This window comes from Lepidochelys kempii, chromosome 10 (genome assembly GCF_965140285.1).
Source record: "Lepidochelys kempii isolate rLepKem1 chromosome 10, rLepKem1.hap1, whole genome shotgun sequence".
Lineage (NCBI taxonomy): Eukaryota > Metazoa > Chordata > Testudines > Cheloniidae > Lepidochelys > Lepidochelys kempii.
Window position 1 is genome coordinate 255,110 of NC_136389.1, and position 20,881 is coordinate 275,990.

A 20,881-nucleotide genomic window follows, 5' to 3' on the forward strand; every position below is an offset into this window, starting at 1 on the left:
ATCCTTGTGCAGGTTCGCAAGGGAATGAAGCCCCATCACTTGAGATATTTAAAAATAGGCTGGATAAAACAGTAGAAAATGTCCAAGAGGAAGCAAACCTGCCCAAGTACAGAGATGAACTAGATCAGTGGTTCTCAACCTTTTTTCATTTGTAGACCCCTAAAAAATTTCAAATGGTGGCCCGGACCCCTTTGGAAATCTTAGACATAGTCTGCGGATCCCCAGAGGTCTGCTGACCCAAGGTTGAGAACCACTGAACTAGATTTCGGAGTAACAGCCGTGTTAGTCTGTATTCGCAAAAAGAAAAGGAGTACTTGTGGCACCTTAGAGACTAACCAATTTATTTGAGCATAAGCTTTCGTGAGCTACAGCTCACTTTCACAAAAACTTATGCTCAGATAAATTGGTTAGTCTCTAAGGTGCCACAAGTACTCCTTTTCTTTTTACTGAACTAGATGGTACAGGAGCTCTTACAATTCTGGATTCTATGAAATCTTTACATTTAGAAATGATTGGAAACTTCATAGTGAAAGTCCATCTAGTGCGCTGCTCTATAGATTAATTCTTTTGGAGAATGTGCAGTGTAGTTTTCACAGTAAACCATAATACTAAGGACTTGTTGTCATGGGACATTACTGCACAGCAAGCTAGAGTATGAATCTACAGTGCACCAGTTTGGCAAACAGTAAAGTCCTGTGTGGACACTGCTGCAGCACACTAAAAGTTCTGAGTGTGCTTTTGATGTACTGCTGTATGAAACTGGAATACATCAATGTACTATGGAACTTTTAGTGTGTGTAGCAATGTCCACATGGGATATTACAGGCAAACTAGTTTGCTGTGGATACACATCCTGTCTTGTTGTGCTGTGGAGTAACATCGCATGTAGACAAGCCCTGAGACAGTGTTCTGAAAGGTGTATAACGGGCTCCAGTGAAATTCCAGTTTTGATAGCTTAGCTTTTTAAAAATGTTTTGGATGTAGATGGGATCCCACTTTTGAAATTTTCTTTTCAGTGATGAACGTTCTCTTTTCTGTAATCATTTTATTTCAGTTGTTTGCTTTCTGTTAATTTATCAGTTAAATCAAAAATCCATTCTCTTAACTATAACTAGGGGAAAAGTTAATTCTCTTCCCAAACAAAACTACAGTAAAATACACTTTATCGAATTATCTATGCTATGTTTTCAACTGTGCTCCTCCCTGGAAATGTTTGTGCATTTTTGTGCCTGCCATTTAGTGCAAATTGATGCAGTCCAAAAAAAAAAGTGCACTTCTGGCATCTCTTGAAGAACAAGAGATAAATCCTCTTTGACAGAGGTGGCTTGCCATTACCCAGGGAGAGGGCAATGAACTTCCCCAAAGGCAAAGGAAATACCCGGCATCACTTCGCAGCTTGGTATACCATATAAAGTGTTCTCAGTATAAGCTGTCTCCCTCCTCTTCCCACCTCCATAAAGTTTTGCCAAGCACTTCTTAAATCAAGGTCCTGAGGTTAGATGAGATACAGAATAATCATGACTGTACTGTATATACATACACTACTCACTAATCTCCTAAAATCCTGTCTCAGGACAAGCTGGGCTCAGTGTGACATATGGGAAGGATTCTTTGCTGGTGGTCTCTTCATTGGTTATTGCAAAGTCCTGGTAAGGATTATAGAGGGGATATCCTTAAAAGATTATAGGAGTGTTTGCCCAGGGCACAGGATTAAACCTCGGAAAAGTGAGCAAATCTTCAGATGTCTCTCAACTTGCAAAGGAAGAATAAAAAGAGAGAGATTTAGTATTTTTTACTATCTTTTATATACAGCAGAAAAAGAACACAACTTTTTATGACTCTCGTTTCTCTTCAGAGGACCTAGTGGATGGAGCACTAGACTGAGATTTGGGAGACCTTGGTTCTATTCCAGACTCTGCCACTAGCCTACTGGGTAACCCTGGACAGGTCATTTCACTTGTCTCTGTCTCAGTTTGCATATCTGTAAAATGGAGATAATCACACTGACCAGCTTTGGAAAGTGTTTTGAGATCTGTAGATGAAAAGCTCAATATAAGCACTAGTTAGCTAGCTAGTTATTATAAAACATAGCAAGACACATTGTCTGCCCCAACAAGCTTTAAATCTCAGACATAAAGACAGCAATTCAGGTAAGGAAAGGTATGGAGATAAAACTGGGGGGGGGGGAAACAGGATAGGAAGGATTCCTGGAAGGAAGTGGGTTTTAAAGTATTTTAAGAAGTAGAGAGCATGTTTGATAGATAACAAGTAGTGGCATGAAAAAAGGTATGAAGCTGAGAGAAGGCGATAAAAAGAATAGCATGGAGAGAGGAGTGTAGGGAAGAAGAGGGGTAGGAGTGGGTGAGATCTATAGGAGTTTGAACTGAGTCAGGGGATTCAAGGATAATGGAGGAATTGATTGTTACACTTGAAGCAGGAATTACGGGGTGAAATTCTATGGCCTTTGTTATGCAGGAGCTCAGACCAGATGATCACAATGGCCCCTAATGGCCTTAAAGCCTATGACAATAACATTCATAGTGTCCAAAAGAAGGAAAAAGAAAAAAAAGTGGACAGAAACTAATAAGGATTAGAAACAGAGGCAACTCTGATTTAGTGACAAAATCCAGACTAGATAGCTAACTGTATTAATACAGCTGGCTTTCTTAGTGTCCCTGAAGGTGAACCTATGGTATAGCCTGGCTACAGAACCTCAGTTTGTTCTCCAGTTCCTCCACCACTCAGATGCCATAGAGGTGCCACTCATTCCGCAGCAGTGGATTTCATATAAGAACCTAGATAAACAATAATTAGGGCCCTATCAAATTCACTGTCCATTTTGGTCAATTTCACTCTCATAGGATTTTAAAAATAGTAGGGCTGTCAGGCGATTAAAAAAATTAATCGTGATTAATCATGCAATTAATCACACTTTTAAACAATAATAGAATACCATTTCTTTAAATATTTTTGGGTGTTTTCGACATTTTCAAATATATTGATTTCAATTAGAACACAGAATACAAAGTGTACAGTGCTCACTTTATATTTATTTTTATTACTAATATTTGCACTGTAAAAAACAAAAGAAATAGTTTTTTTTCAGTTCACCTCATACTGTACTGTAGTGCAATCTCTTTATCATGAAAGTTGAACTTACAAATGTAGAATTATGTACAAAAAATAACTGCGTTCAAAAATAAAACAATGTAAAACTTTAGAGATACAAGTCCACTCAGTCCTACTTCAGCCAGTCGCTCAGACAAACAAGTTTGGTTACAATTTGCAGGAGATAATGCTGCCCGCTTCTTGTTTACAATGTCACCTGAAAGTGAGAAGAGGCGTTCGCATGGAACTGTTGTAGCTGGCATTGCAAGATATTTACATGCCAGTTGCGCTAAAGATTCACATGTCCCTTCATGCTTCAACCACCATTCCAGAGGACATGCTTCCATGCTGATGATGGGTTCTGCACGATAATGATCCAAAGCAGTGCGGACCGCAACATGTTCATTTTCATCATCTGAGTCAGGTGCCTCCAGCAGAAGGTTGATTTTCTTTTTTGGTGGTTCAGGTTCTGTAGTTTTTGCATCCTAGTGTTGCTCTTTCAAGACTTCTGAAAGCATGTTCCACACCTCATCCCTCTCAGATTTTGGACAGCACTTCAGATTCTTAAACCTTGGGTCGATTGCTGTAGCTATTTTTAGAACTCTCACATTGGTACCTTCTTTGCGTTTTGTCAAATCTGCTGTGAAAGTGCTCTTAAAATGAACATGTGCTGGGTCATCATCCGAGACTGCTATAACATGAAATATATGGCAAATGCAGGTAAAACAGAACAGGAAACATACAGTTGTCCCCCAAGGTGTTCAGTCACAAATTAAATAAACACATTTTTTTAACGAGCATCATCAACATGGAGGCATGTCCTCCGGAATGGTGGCCGAAGCATGAAGGGACATACGAATTTTAGCATATCTGGCACATAAATACCTTGGAATGCCAGCTACACAAGTGCCATGCGAACGCCTGTTCTCACTTTCAGGTGACATTGTAAATAAGAAGCAGGCAGCAATATCTTCCATAAATGTCAACTAACTTGTTTGTCTTAGTGATTGGCTGAACAAGAAGTAGGACTGAGTGGACTTGTAGCCTCTAAAGTTTTCCATTGTTTTGTGAGTGCAGTTATGTAACAAAAAAATCTATATTTGTAAGTTACACTTTCACAATAAGGAGATTGCGCTACAGTTTTTGTATGAGGTGAATTGAAACCTACTATTTTTGTTTTATCATTTTTACAGTGCAAATATTTGTAATAAAAAATATTATATAAAGTGGGCACTGTATACTTTGTTTTGTGTTCTAATAGAAATCAATGTATTTGAATAGAAAAACATCAAAAATATTTAATAAATTTCAGTTGGTATTCTATTGTTTAACAGTGCAATTAATCACAATTAATTTTTTTAATCGTGATTAATTTTTTTGAGTTAATCGTGTGAATTAACTGCAATTAATCGACAGCCCTAAAAATAGTAAATTTCATGATTTGAGCTATTTAAATCTGAAATTTCACGGTGTTGTAATTGTAGGGGTCCTGACCCAAAAAGAAGTTGAGGGAGGCACAATGTTATTGTGGGGGGGTTGCAGTACTGCTACCCTTACTTCTACGCTGCTGCTGGCATTCAGAGCTGGGCAGCATAGAAGTAAGGATGGCATGGTATGGTATTGCCACCCATACTTCTGCGCTGCTGCCTGCAGAGCTGAGCCCTCAGTCAGCAGCCGCCACACTCTGGCCGCTCTGCTCTGAAGTCAGCAGCGCAGAAGTAAGAGTGGCATGGTATGGTATTGCCACCCTTACTTCTGCGCTGCTGGCTGCGCACTGCCTTCAGAGCTGGGCACCCGGCGAACAGTCGCTGCTCTCCAGCTGCCGTGCTCTGAAGGCAGTACAGAAGTAAGGGTGGTAACGCTGCAACCCCCCTAAAATAACCTTATGACCAGTGGTGAGCTGGAGCCGGTTCGCACTGGTTCACGGAAACGGGTTGTTAAATTTTGAAGCCGATTTAGAACCGGTTGTTAAAGGGGTGGGCAAACTCCTGGCCCGGGGGCCACATCTGGCCTGCAGGACCGTCCTTTCCGGCTTTGAATCCCTTTTTAATTTTTACTCACCCAGCGGCGCTCCGGGTCTTTGGTGGCACTTCGGCGGCGGGTCCTTCACTCACTCCAGGTCTATGGCAGCAGGTCCTTCAGTGCCGCTGAAGACCTGGAGCCAGTGAAGGACGCGCCGCTGAAGTGCTGCCGAAGTCCCGGAGCGACTGAAGGAACTGGTTCTTCAGATTTTGGCACCTCATTACTGCTTATGACCCCCCTGCAACTCCCTTTTGGGCAGGACTCCCAGTTTGAGAAATACTGGTTTCCCCCATGAAATCTGTATAGTATAGGGTAAAAGCACATAAGACCAGATTTCACAGGGGGGAAACCAAATTTCATGGTCCGTGATGCGGTTTTCATGGCCATGGATTTGGTTAGGCCCTAACAATAATTAATAAATACTTAACGTTTATGAAGGTATTTAATCTTCAAAGCCCAGGAAAAACAGTAGCATAATTGGTTTGTTTATGCAGGATTTTGCACATTTAAAGTGCTGTATAAGTGTTGAATGTTTAAGCATTTTTAATATTTAATTAAACATTTAAGAAGGGCTCTAGAGGTGATCCTGGCAATTACAGACCGGTAAGTCTAATGTCAGTACTGGGCAAATTAGTTAAAACAATAGTAAAGAATAAAATTGTTAGACACACACAAGAGCATAAATTGTTGTGTGTCAACGTGGTTTCTGTAAAGGGAGATCATGTCTTACCAATCTATTAGAGTTCTTTGAGGGGGTCAACAAATATGTGGACAAGGGGGATCCAGTGGACATAGTGTACTTAGATTTCCAGAAAGTCTTTGACAAGGCCCCTCATCACAGGCTCTTATGTAAATTAAGTTGTTATGGGATAAGAGGGAAGATTTTGTGGATTGAGAACTGGTTAAAAGACAGGGAACAAAGGGTAGGAATAAATGGTAAATTTTCAGAATGGAGAGGGTTTATTAGTGGTGTTCCCCAAGGGTCAGTCCTAGGACCAATCCTATTCAACTTATTCATAAATCATCTGGAGAAAGGGGTAAACAGTGAGGTGGCAAAGTTTGCAGATGATACTAAACTGCTCAAGATAGTTAAGAGCAAAGCAGACTGTGAAGAACTTCAAAAAAATCTCACAAAACTAAGTGGTTAGGCAACAAAATGGCAAATGAAATTTAATGTGGATAAATGTAAAGTAATGCACATTGGAAAAAATATCCCCAACTATACATACAATACGATGGGGGCTAATTTAGCTACAACTAAACAGGAGAAAGATCTTGGAGTTCTCGTGGATGCTTCTCTGAAGACGTCCACACAGTGTGCAGCAGCAGTCAAAAAAGCAAAGGTGATGTTAGGAATCATTTAAAAAAGGGATAGAGAACAAGACGGAGAATATCTTATTGCCCTTATATAAATCCATGGTATGCCCACATTTTGAATACTGCATACGGATGTGGTCCCCTCATCTCAAAAAAGATACACTGGCATTAGAAAAGGTTCAGAAAAGGGCAACGAAAATTATTAGGGGTTTGGAACAGGTCCCATATGAGGAGAGATTAAAGAGGCTAGGACTTTTCAGCTTAGAAAAGAGGAGACTAAGGGGGGATATGATAGAGGTATATAAGATCATGAGTGGTGTGGAGAAAGTGAATAAGGAAAAGTTATTTACTTGTTCCCATACTATAAGAACTAGGGGCCACCAAATGAAATTTAATGGGCAGCAGGTTTAAAACAAATAAAAGGAAGAAGTTCTTCACTCAGCGCACAGTCAACTCCTTGCCTGAGGAGGTTGTGAAGGCGAGGACTATAACAGGGTTTAAAAGAGAACTGGATAAATTCATGGAGGTTAAGTCCATTAATGGCTATTCGCCAGGATGGGTAAGGAATGGTGTCCCTAGCCTCTCTTTGTCAGAGGGTGGAGATGGATGGCAGGAGAGAGATCCCTTGATCATTACCTGTTAGGTTCACTCCCTCTGGGGCACCTGGCATTGGCCGCTGTCGGTAGACAGGATATGGGGCTGGATGGACCTTTGGTCTGACCCAGTATGGCCGTTCTTATGTTCTTATGTAATGTTACCACTTTCGACCGAGTGGCTAGGCAAAAATTTGGGATCTTTGCAGGTTGTTCTGGTTAGGAGGAGAAATTGAGAGTAGGTATTTGATGCAATTTTGTTTATTTACAAAGAATGTACAGAGTCCTGGTTCCCTGAACACAGTAGGAAACACACAGCAGGAGACAGGTCCTTTGTTTCCTCTTCCAACCCTGTCTTTGCAGCCAGCACTCTGTACCCAGCCAGCTTTCTTCTCTTCACTTTCTCTCAGGGCGACATTACCAGCCGGCTGTTACTGTCCGCTTAGCTTTCTCGCTCCGCTCCAGCTTGTGGTGTTCCTCGTTCACTCTCTCACGTAGATACCAAAACAGTTCCGCCAATCAAAGTGCTAGCCCCTGCATTTGAAATCGCTTGGGCTTCTACTCAGATTCAACTTCTACTCAGTTTTGCCATGGGCCTGTGTTTTGGGTGCTACTGCTACTCTTTCAGCCACCTGATTCCAATGGCTTCTGTACATTTACCCTGATTGTAATGCAGTGGCCATGCCTGACCCATAACAACAAGGTTTAACTCCATCGAGAAGAGTAACGATTGAAGTGCTAGTGACTGTTATAGTAAAGGTTGCTTGATTATGCTTATTATAAACCCTATTTTCATTTCTGAAACTTCCTCTTTCTGGCTGAAAACTTCTAGGTCTCATCTCTCCCTAAAGATGATTTTTAAAAGATGGAGCTGAAACAACTATATCTTATTTAGATCCACAAGTGAGAAAACATTTTCCCACTTAAAAATAAGTGATTACACTTTTTTTAACCATGCTAGCACCAAAACAGTTGGGCTAGGAAGTGTAAATATGGCAGAGAAATAGCTCTCTTTAGAAATGTTGGGTTTCACTGGGCAGAGATATGCATCACTGAAAATTTTACTTTGCACATGTGTAATATTGGGGGTTAGGTTCTTTTAGTACTTTTAACCAGCATTCTTAGGGAAGGAAGACTGCACTACACATGCGTACTTGGCAAACATAGCTAACAGTTTGCTGAGAAGTGTTGTCTCAACTACTGGGCTGCTTTTAAGGTGCAAACGAAGGCCCTGATCCAGCAAACAATTACACATGTGATAACTTTATGCACGTGACATGTCCTGATAATTTCACACATAAGTTGTCCCATGTAAATCAAAGTGTACATGTTTGCAGGATCAGGAAATAAATGTAGTTCTACCTCATTCTATCTACAATTACATACAAAAAACTGTGTTAAAAGAATGTTTATGTTGAAAATCAAACAGAATATAGGAAATTCTATAAATAAGGTGGCCTGTGTATTCTTAATTCTGCCCCCTTGTGTGTTATGATTATGCATATGATTTTGTCACGGTAAAATTAGGCAAACTTCACGGAGCAGTCATGGTAAAAATATACAAAATCAGGGTATGGTCACGGTGGGGGCTAAAGCCAAAGCTGAAGTCACAGAGATCTGTTAAAGTCACGGAATCCGTGATCTTCATGACCAAACCGTATCCTTAATTATGACACAGTTTTGAAGTACATGATTACATACTATTTTTTTCCTCATTCACTGCAGAGGATGAATGGTGCTCACATCATGATAAAATACTCAATATTTTGTTTTATCCTCAATCTTCACCGTGTGGCCCCATGCTGTATTTACTGCACACCATTCAAACTATGCTCTGAATATGGAATTATTAATTTTGTCATGGGCTTTTCTGTGGCACTCCTGACTGTAGCATCTTCACGCTTCACTAACATTCATGAATTTATCTTCACAACATCCCTGTGAGGTAAGTTGGTATTATTATTTCCATTTTACAGATGGGGAAATGAGGCACAGAGACATTAATTTCAGAAGTGTATGCAATTTTTGGGTGCCCAATTTGAGATGCCTATGCCCTGATTTTTCAGAGAACTTAATATTTTATAGCACTTTCAAAATGGTTCAAAATATCACTCCCATTGACTTCAGTTGCAGCTGTGAGTGATAAGACATAAGATCTGATTTACAAAAGTAGGCACCTAGAAAATGAGGAATACCCAATTGGTGACCACCTGTGAAGTAAGTGTTAGATGTAAATGACTTTCCCAGCATCGCATAGGAATTCTGTGGCAAAGGAATTGGATTCTATCCATGCTTCAGGGTGAATTCAACTGCAGTAACCGCTAGACCATCCTTTCTCTTCCTGCAGTCCCCTGTCTCATTCATTACCTGGCTACTTTTCATAGATTCCTGTTTCACTCCAACACTGGGATACTTGGGAAGCAAAATTGTAGATCTGGGAATACTGGCATATCGATGACACAGCATACTCTATAGAATTTCATGAACAGAAGTTGGTCCAATAAAAGATATTACCCACCTTGTCTCTCCAATATCCTGGAACCAACACTTCTACAGCTACATTGCATACAGCAGTCTCTCCAAGCATTCTATCATAGGTTGAATGAAAGAGGTGACTGAACTGAGAATTTAAGAGACTTCACAGCTGAGAGCTAGCTATCACATTGAGTAGTGCACTAGAAATGCAGACTTAGATCGAACTTTCAAGAAGGAGATGCAACTCCCACCATAGCCCTTTGAGATGCACGCAAAATAAATTGATGAAGTCAGCGTAATACACTATCCACTTGTGCAAGATCTTGAGACAAGTCAACAGTATCTCTTCATGGACAGGATCAGAAAACTACAAAAATATCTTCAAGTATCAATATGCATATTTGGCCTTTGTCCATTGCCATATAGAAATTGTTTATCAGTTTTACAACCAGCCTCGTTTCCATAGTATATCCATGTCTGAAATCTGACTGGAAACCACCAAAGATATTAGTACAAATCAGTTTAGCTCTTCAGCAGAGAACTAATGTATTAATGCAAATTCAGTGCTCCTGAGTCATAGGCACCAATGCAATAAGTTATTGTTCCATACACTGTTATTGAAACTTGATATTATTATTTTGTTAATTTTTTAAATTAAAAGACAAAAAATAAAAGTTGGGTTATGCACAGACTCACTCCAAACTTTTTGAAACTTAATTTTCCTGTTCAGAATGTTAACTTGTGACATTTAAATTTGTAGGGAAAAAACTAACTTGAATCAAAGACCTAACCTCTTTCCTTGGGTCAGCAGGGCTCAGCTAGAGGTAAGCAGCACAGGGGTACAAGCGCCATACGTACAGTCATATTTTGACACTACGCTAGCTAACTTGGACTCTAGCTTCAGTAAGATATAGGTGTGTGAGTCTGTATGTTTACGTCTAGAGAATGGATTAAATGACCTAATGCCTCTAGGTCTTTTATACCTCAAATTTCTTTGATCATTTTTATACGGGAATACGGAACTGACCTCAGTCACCTCTTGCATGGATTTTTTTTTTTTCTTTTGGAATTGTTCCTCAGGCTCAAACTGTCCTAGCCTGTTGTATAACTGCCTTTGTGACATATATTTTCTGGGAGCAATTTCCAGACTATTGGAATGTGCTAGCTGTGTTAAGCACATTTTCTGCCAAATCCACAGGAACATGATCCTAAATTAATTAATTACATAGATTCTTCTATTGTGCAAATTTAAATAACCTATATAATGTCTCCCAAATCTTTGTTTTTAAGATTATTTTAATAATTTTGTTTACAAATGCATTTTGCTTATTTTATTTATATATTTTTAAACAGAACCATCTCAGTGTTTTTTCAGTGGTTAATCCACTTGCTTCAAGTATAACCTCCAGTATAACTTCTAGTCTGGCTTCCAGTATTGGATCAGATAATTCATCCCCAACAGCTCTCTCAGCTATCAGTGCCAAAGCTCTCCCATTCTACCCTGGCAGTAATACAGTTGAATCAGTTATAGGTAAGTCTGAGCATTTCCTCTTTTATTGCACACGTTTTGTATTTTTTTCAAGATTATTCTATTTTAATATACATTCAGAAAATGCATACGGAAAAGGGCAGTTATATTTTTACATATTTGCTTTATTATCAGCCATTAAAATTAATACTTGTAATTGAATTTAATGTTTTTCCAAATAAGCAGCTTTTGTAAATTCTCAGATGGAAATTTAGGAATTATCAACCTGAAACAGATCAGTGGACCATTTAATCTGGTATTCTGTTTCTGGTAGTGGCCAATATTTAAGAAGTTATAAAACTTTGATAATGTATCTAACTGTGCTCTTATAGGAGAGGGGTTATTTTCCTGACTCCTGCTGGTGATCTGTTCATTCCATCGAACATGAGGACGGATATTATTTTACAATTTTATTCTAGGAAGTTTAATTGCAGATTATATTCTATTAATAGAAATGCGAATTCTTTCTTTGCGTGATTGTCCCTATATATTCCATTCTTAATGCTCATGAGATTGGAATCTTTTGGCCAGCAGTGTCCATCAGGGCTGTGCATGTGCCCTGAATGTCCTTGTGCCCTGTACTGAGGGCATAAATGATAGAGCATGCCCAATTGCCCCTCAGATCCCACTTCACCACTCGTAGCTGGCAATGTCTGTGTCATGATGCACTCACAAGAACTCGCATGCATCTGAAAAAGTGGGATTTTTTACCCACGAAAGCTTATGTCCAAATAAATCTGTTCATCTTTAAGGTGCCATCGGACTCCACATTGTTTTCACAAGAACTGTTTTTTACATAATTGTAAGCAATTAGTTTTATGAATATTTATTGTAGTTAGTGTAGTTTTTGCCAGTTGGCATGTGGGCTTGTTGTTTTTGTTTTTATTTTCAGATTTTTGAGAGAGAGTATTTTTTCCTGGTACCAGTTATAATGTGTTTTCACATCCCTGTGGCCTGCACCGCTTCCTGCAGCTCCCATTGGCTGGGAACGGTGAACCGCAGCCACTGGGAGCTGCGGGCGGCTATGCAAATATAAACAAACTGACAGCCCGCCAGCAGATTACCCTAACAGGCCACGTGTAGGCTGCAGGTTGTCCTCTACTGTCCTAGAAGGTTTAATGAGAGCCCCATTTGAGCTGTTGGCAACTTGCTCTTTGCTATATTTATCCATGAAGATAATATTTAAGTAGCAATTATCAGTCAAAAGAATTGGGGAATACAGGAACTTATGGCAGGCGTTCTTCATAAAATATTCCATAAGGATAAGGTCATCCTGAGGCCCCATCCCAAGTTTTTGCATAAAATAGTTGCTGATTTTCATTTGAACTAAATTCATATGCTAGATTTCCGCCCCCCCATAGGTGCTGACCCTGTGGGTGCTCTGGGGCTGGAGCACCTACGGGGAAAAATTGGTGGGTGCTCTGCACTCACCGGCAGCCAAGTTCCCCAGCCCGCCCCAGCTCACCTCACCTTGGCCTCCTCCCCTGAGTGCACCGTGTCCACGCTTCTCCTCCCAGTGTTTGCCACCGCGGAACACCTGTTTCATGGCGTAACAAGCTTTGGGAGAGAGGGGGAGGATCGGGAATGCAGTGCTCTCAGGGGAGGAGGTGGGGCCAGAACAGGGATTTGGGGAAGGGGTTGGAATAGGGGCAGGGAGAGGGTGGAGTTGGGGTGGAGACTTTGGGGAAGGGGTTGGAGTGGGGGCGGGGCAGGGGTGGGAGGAGGTGGGTCAGGGGTGGAGTCGGGGCGGGGCAAGGGGGTCGAGCACCGACCGGCACCAGCAGAAGTCAGCGCCTATGCGCTGCTTCCCCCCCCCCCACCACCACAACATTCTAATCAGGGGGAGGTTAGTTGACATATGTTAGATGTCTTTAGAGCACTCTTGTACTATTTACATAGGACTAAATCATTTAGAGTCTCCTCCAGAAATTTCTTGACGGGTCGTATTATTTCAACCCTCAGGCTTTTGATAGTTTCATTAGTCTATTATAAGCTAGCCAATTCGGATTCCACCAGCTCAGGTTAGGACTCATTCCAATAGGGCTCAGGCATCATCTGCGGGAAGCATACCCATCTCAGAAATACACAGGGCAGCAACTTGGGGTTCAGTCCATATCTTTACAAAATATGTTCCCTCATTGAAACATCAAGATATGATACTTCTTTTGGCAGAGCTGTGCTACAGTCTTTGTTTTGGTGGACTCCAAACACCCACCTCCTTCTTATGAGGTCAGTGCTTGAGAGTCACCAAAAGTGGAGTATGTATGGAAAATCACTTGGAGAATAAGGAATGGTTACTTGCCTTACAGTAACTATGGTTGTTTGAGATGCGCCCTCCTTCCCTGCTACTATGGAATCCCTTAACATCTGGATTCTGTATTGACAAAGTAGCTAATGGGTGGTTGGGCCCACTTTACCCTTTGTGCCTTTGGTACAGGGCATGAGGACACTAGGGGCACAGGCATGGCCCCAATAGGCATGGCTAGCCAGAAGAGTCTGGTCTCGAGATCATGTGGTCCATGCACATCAAGAGTGGAATATTTGTATGGACAGCACATCTTGAAGAACCATAGTTATTTTAAGATAAGTGACTGTTTCTTCCTTTTTAGAACCTTCCTAAACTGTTAGCATAAGTGATACATAAGTGAATTTCACAGCATAATTATAGATTAGGTAAAAATTATCTTTTTAATTTTTAAGTTTGTTGGCTTCTATTTTCTAATAGCCCGAAGTGTTTAACAGCTATCTATTCTCTTTATTAGTTGATTTGCTGTACTTCGATAACAGTTCCACTGGGCAGTTAGTTTGCTTAAAATGTTGAAAGGGCATATTCTTTGCGCATACAACATAACTGCAGTGTTAACTTTAACACACTCAAGATTTAAATTGCTGTATGCTACAGAAGATGTGTATTTTTCTGTACAAGAGTTCTCCATGACGGTTCATTCCCTCTTGCTTACATTGGTATAACTAATGTGAAATCCCTCATAATGTCCCTCTCTCCCAGCACATACATCTTCCTGCTCTCTGTCCAATTCCCCTGAGTCCAGGGGGTTTTGCAGCTGGAAGGGATAAAGGTATTTACCCTCACAACTGAAAAATGCACCTGCACTCCCCTGACAAGAACCCAGTGTTTACATCTCAGCCTTTAGAACCCATCCAATTCCTCCTGAGTGTTTCTTAGCTGCTAGTTAGGGCTGTGAAAGTTACATTCATGGTATAAATTGCTTTGTTATTTTAGTTAGCTAATAAATGTGGAACACTGGGTGTGTTCTAAATAAAACTTGCATCTTCTTAAATTTCTGTATTAGAAATTCAGTTAGATGAGTCAATTCTTACAATTAAAGCCCACATTTGAAGTTTCCTGTCATGTACATTATGTTTACATTTTTATCTATGAATGACTGTAGGAAAGTTGGGATAAAGACCCCCTAATTATTGTCATTCACAAAATTTTTATTCTTAAATCTGTCAGGAGCTCAGACAAATTTGGGAATAAAACTTGTGAGAAAACAAAATTTACAGGTCTTCTGCGATGAATTGTGCTACGATGCATGCTGCTGTTTTGAGACCCATTTCAACTCCTATTAAAGTCAATGGAAAGACTCTCTCTGACTTTAGAGCAGTGGTCCCCGAACTGTGGAGCATGACCCCTGGGGGACATGGAGGAACGTTTCGGGGATGCACAGTGGGCCAGCCCCCATGGTGGGACGGGGAGTGAGTGTCATGCTTCCAGCCCTGCTCCATTCCCCAGACCAGCTCAGCCCCCAGCCCTTCTCCACCCCCAGCTCCACGCTGTTCCCAGTCCAGCTCTGCCCTCATTTCCTTTCCATCCCCAGACCAGCTCCGCCTCTAGCTCCAGCTCCTCCCCCAACCCCAGTTCCGCCCCCAGCTCTGCCTTCAGCCCAAGTTCCACTGCTGAGGAAGCCTTGTCTGTGCAGTAATGGGGGGTGGGGAGGCGTGAACAGATTCCATTAATGATAGGGGGGGGGGCGCAACTAGAAATGTTCGTGCACCACTGCTTTAGAGAGAGAGTTAGAACTAGCCCTTTGTGGTAGGTGACATTTCAAGCCTATGGAGCCTTTTAACTGCGTTCTCAAATGAAACTATCTGCATCCCATTCAAACAGGTTTCTCGCATTTTTTTTTTGTCCTTTACATGAATAGATAAGATCTATCTGGATTGACAGAGGAGAATGTATATTGCTTTAGAATTTGCTTTGTGTATGGCGTTTTTACTGTGATTTTTACATGAATTTTATTAAGTTATCTAGTTTTATGATTTATACTGCACTATAACATTCAAAAACCAGTCAGAGAACACTTCAACCTCCCTGGTCACTCAATTTCAGACCTAAAAGTTGCAATTCTCCAACAAAAATACTTCAAAAACAGACTGGAATTAATTTGCAAACTGGACTCTCTAGGCTTGAATAGAGACTGGGAGTGGATGGGTCATTACACAAAGTAACAACTATTTCCCCATGCTAATTTTTTTTCCCCCTATTGTAACTCACACCTTCTAATCAACTGTTTGAAATGGGCCATCCTGATTATCACTACGAAAGGGGTTTTTTTTTCTCCTGCTGATAATAGCCCACTTTAATTAATTGGTCTTGTTACAGTTGGTATGGCAACACCCATTTTTTCATGTTCTCTGGTTATATATATCTTCCTACTGTATTTTCCACTGCATGCATCTAATGAAATGGGTTTTAGCCAACGAAAGCTTATGCCCAAATAAATTTGTTAGTCTCTAAGGTTCCACAAATACTCCTTGTTTTTTAGGGGTGTGCATGGTGCTTTACCATATTTAAGTACAATTAATGTTGTGCTGAAAGCTGATTGATGCGTGAGAATGATTCTGAGGCGATCCCAATCAGCAGAAATTACACAGAAGAAACAATTCAATTGAAATCTTTAGAATCTGTCATTATCATGATTATTTGCCGGGGGGGAGTGAGTAAAATGAATGGCTGCCTGAGCTCAAGTTTATAATCTATGAGCAAAGATGCTCTCATTCCCTCTTCCTTACTCTACCACCAGCTGTATTACAGTTATACCTTCAGTAGTTCTTCCCTTCTTATTCACCCAATACCTCACATTTGCTCTCACCTTCTTTCCAACACACTCTCCCCATCCCATATCCTCTTCCTCACTTTCACTCAATAATTGACCCAGACATTTTTCTTTCTCAAATCATTGTCTTTCCGCTTCCTTGAAAGGTGAGGTTATTTGCTTCCTCTATAAGGCAAGGAGCCATTTGTATTGTGTTAAAGAGGCTCCCTTGCATGACAGACACTGGGCAGTGTGTAGTACCCATCAGCAACGTACGTGGCTATGTATCTACATGGCTTTGGGGAACCTTGATTACTACTAATTTTAATTATGTATTGTATAAGTGTCCACTTTGTGTTATAGAGCACAGTGGACAGGGTACATGTCATAATGAAGCATGAGGATGGGGGGGTCCCTCTTTCAGTCAGTCATGATACAGTTCAACTAGGGCTGTCGATTAATCGCAGTTAACTCAATGCAATTAATTCAAAAAAATTGTGATAAAAAATTAATTGCAGTTAATCGCACTGTTAAACAATAGAATACCAATTGAAATGTATTAAATATTTTAGGATGGTTTTCTACGTTTTCAAATACATTGATTTCTATTACAACACAGAATACAAAGTATACAGTGCTCACTTTATATTATTATTTTTATTACAAATATTTGCACTGTAAAAAATGGTAAATAGTATTTTTCAATTCACCTCATACAAGTATTCTAGTACAGTCTCTTTATTGTGAAAGTGTAACTTACAAATGTAGATTTCTTTTTTCTTACATAACTGGACTCAAAACTGCACGATGTAAAACTTTAGAGACTACGAGTCCACTCTGTCCTACTTCTTGTTCAGCCAATCGCTAAGACAAACAAGTTTGTTTACATTTATGGGAGATACTGCTGTCTGCTTCTTATTTATAATGTGAGAAAGTGAGAACAGGCGTTCGCATGGCACTTGTGTAGCTGGCGTTGCAAGGTATTTATGTGCCAGATATGCTAAAATTCGTATCCTCCTTCTTGCTTCAGCCACCATTCCGGAGGACATGCTTCCATGCAGATAATGCTCTTAAAAAAATAATGAATTAATTTAATTTGTGACTGAACTCTTTGGGGGAGAATTATACATCTTCTGCTCTGTTTTACCTGCATTCTGCCATATATTTCATGTTATAGCAGTCTCGGATGATGACCCAGCACATGTTCATTTTAAGAACACTTTCACAGCAGATTTGACAAAACGCAAAGAAGCTACCAATGTGAGAGTTCTAAAAATAGCTACAGCACTCAACCCAAGGTTTAAGAATCTGAAGTGCTGTCCAAAATCTGAGAGGGACGAGGTGTGGAACATGCTTTCAGAAGTCTTAGAAGAGCAACACTCAGATGCGAATACTACAGAACCCGAACCACCAAAAAAGAAAATCGACCTTCTGCTGGTTGCGTCTGACTCAGATGATGAAAATGAGCATGCATCGGTCTGCACTACTTTGGATCATTATCGTGCAGAACCCATCATCAGCATGGAAGCATGTCCTCTGGAATGGTGATTAAAGCATGAAGGGACATGTGAATCTTTAGTGCATCTTGCAACGCCAGCTACAACAGTTCCATGCGAACGCCTCTTCTCACTTTCAGGTGACATAGTAAAGAAGAAGCGGGCAGCATTATCTCCTGCAAATTGTAACCAAACTTGTTTTGTCTGAGCGATTGGCTGAAGTAGGACTGAGTGGATTTGTATGCTCTAAAGTTTTACATTGTTTTATTTTTGAATGCAGTTATTTTCTGTACATAATTCTACATTTGTAAGTTCAACTTTCATGATAAAGAGATTGCATTACAGTACTTGTATTAGGTGAATTGAAAAATACTATTTCTTTTGGTTTTTGCAGTGCAAATATTGGAAATAAAAATAATAATATAAAGTGAGCATTGTACACTTTGTACTCTGTGTTCTAATTGAAATCATTATATTTGAAAATGTTGAAAACACCCAAAAATATTTAAAGAAATGGTATTCTATTATTGTTTAACAGTGCGATTAATCATGAGATTAATTTTTTAATTGCTTGACAGCCCTAAATTCAACCAAATAAAGGAAATAGGACAATGTGTGCTTATAGCTCTGACCATTCCACAAGCAGCAATGAGTGGGGAGCCAGGCTGAGAGAGCTGTTTACAACTTCAAACTGCTTCCACCTGCTTGCCCCTAGGATTTCCACAGGGTTGTCTGTTATTGCTGCAGCCCAGACTTTTCACTAAGAGTAGAAACAGCAATAAAGGTACATACGGATTGAGGGTAGAGAGCCCTTTAGGACCTCTGAGTTCACATTCACCCATAGATCTAGTTCTCCCATAGACCATCTGTTACTGTAGGTTAGCTTCCAGAATCTATTGGTTTTGATTTTGAAGATGAAAAAAGGAGGCCTAACTATTCAAAATAGAAACATTGTTTTGACTGAAAGTGTTCTGGGAGGGAGTTAGGTGAAGACAGATCTAGTCCATTGTGGGTTGACTAGGAGAATTGAGAACTATGACAGCACAAAGGAGGATCAGGAATCTCCTGCCAATCACAGACGTGATGAAATGAAGGAGAGCAGAGTTGGAGAGGTTTTTCTTAAAAGTATGTTTGTCATGTTCTGGGCTGCAATCCAGACCAGTGCAGGGTTGTGTCACTGCCTGCCTTGCAACCCTCAATGCCTCAAAATGCTCTGCTGCTGTGGTTTTCTTTTCAGGATGCTTCCAGTCAAGACACAAACATGCAGTATTCTGAGTATTTGTATGCTATGCAGCCCTGGTCCAGTGCTCTGACCCCAGCAGCCTGCCTACAACACAGCAGCCCCATTCTGGAACTCACCACTCTTTGGTTACTTCTTGCAGAGATGACCCCAACACACTCCCTGTCCCAAATTTCCCCAAAACTACGCTGAAGCATCTAGCCCTCTCCTGGAACGCTCAGAGAAATAATAATGTTTATTTGCTCCTTTAAAGAAACAAAAGCACATCACAGCTTATTAACTTACCTGGGGTAAATGCACCCTTCTATTCAAGCACAGCACTGAGTTGGTTTATTGTAAAAATAAAACAAATTTATTAACAAAAGAATATTGGTTAAGTGATACCAAGTAAAAGGAATAAAGTTAAGGGTTACAAACAAAAGTAAAAATATGCTTTCTAATTGCCAAGACCTAATTTAACAAGTTACAGTCTTCGTTCAAGATCCTTACCAATCTTCCATTCCCAGAGACTTCAGCCCCCTTGTTAGAGGGACCCGTCGTTATCAACTTGCAAGTGCTCGGGCCTCTTGTGTGCAAGATGGCTTCTCCTCTCCCCTTCTATCTTCCCAAACTTACTGTTTTGTCCGGATGACCTCATGCTGCTGTTCTCTTCCTGTGGGCTTCCGAGCCCCCCGCTGATTCATATGTAAATGAGGCTTCCACTGTTTTTGGTTGCACTTTGTTTAATTTCATCGGAGACAGGTAGATAGCTCCCTTAACTCCTGTCTGGGAGAAAACCTATTTCTCCCTGTGTTTGGTCACAGATTTTAAAGCATAATATAATTAAATATCCATATTTCCTCCTATAGTGTTAATATAGTACATACATTTCATGGTGATATTAGTCTCCAATGTGTCTTTAGCTTTCATAAGATCTTACTTGATTCACTTTTATAATACAGTAGTATTATATGCAATCAGTTGATTCAATTACTTATCATTTGAAGTTCAGACCCCCTGTGATTATAGCTCAGATGAAGTTTTTCTCTCCTGTTGGGGGCGTAGCTGTCATACTAACTTCTCCCCAGCTTAATAGCTTGTTTACATTTTATGTAAATGGACCATTATTGTCTCTGCCTGAGACAAGTATACGTTCTTCTGTCTAGGGCAAACTGGGCTCATACTTTGCTTGCCAAACACATTTTAAGAACATAATGCTAACACGTATTCATAATTCTTTGTACACACCCTGTGTGTACAGCATTCAAAAATATTAATGATCAGCGAGTTATTAATTTTCCAACTATACCCCTACATGCCATCTTTTATACACAGATTATAACAACAGTATTAGGTGCAGTGAGTATTTCAGGCTTGACAAGAGCTGCTGACACAGAGTCGTGAACTACAGATGATGATATAGCATAAAGGACAAAGACTAAAACACAGAGTAGTATCCCAAAATGCAAGCAATATAAATCCCCATGAGTTTATTCAGTTAAGGAGTAGTTAAAGTCCAGTGTTCACCAGTTCGGTGAGGCCCTCTGGACCCTGTATTGTTCTCCATGGGTTTTTCCTCCCATGGTCACTCTTAGTACACCCCAACACACTATTTTTAGTACTGTTTTTTCCTACATGTGTCTGAAAGAGAGAGGACCCAGTATTTATAAAAGCCTCCGACTTCAGATGTAAAAAAAAATAAAACAAATCTGAAATTTAAATGGTTTCCTAATTTTTAACTTATTTTTATAAGTGAAAAACTGTATCTCTATGTATAAGTTAACAGCTCAGAGTATTCACACTTGTTTTGTTGTAAATTGGGTATTTTTGAAAATAAAGCATTCTTTATCATTTTTAACTTCATGTTCCACTCATCCACAAAAGTATATAACCTTTATAGACATTATTCATTTGTTTTCTAAATGCATTACATTCTTTTCAGAGTAAATACACATTCATGAAGGACTGGCTATATGGCTGTTGTATAATGTGATAGAATAGGAACAGTGTATTGCATTCATTAGAGAGACAAAGTGGGTGAGTAGTATCGGGGGTAGCCATGTTTG

The 20,881-nt window shown here is 40.1% G+C and overlaps 1 protein-coding gene across 9 annotated transcripts in view; it reads left to right on the forward strand.

The window, feature by feature from the left end:
- Window positions 1-20,881, forward strand: part of UNKL (unk like zinc finger) — a 164,465-nt gene that overhangs the window by 108,206 nt on the left and 35,378 nt on the right. For 8 of the 9 annotated variants that reach the window (XM_073361545.2, XM_073361548.2, XM_073361547.2 and 5 more), the window contains one exon: window positions 10,869-11,046. In XM_073361545.2, the coding sequence (XP_073217646.1) occupies window positions 10,869-11,046 (178 nt within the window). Of the gene's footprint in view, window positions 1-8,272; window positions 8,986-10,868; window positions 11,047-20,881 lie in introns of those variants that run through there. The other variant, XM_073361551.2, reaches the window with a different exon arrangement.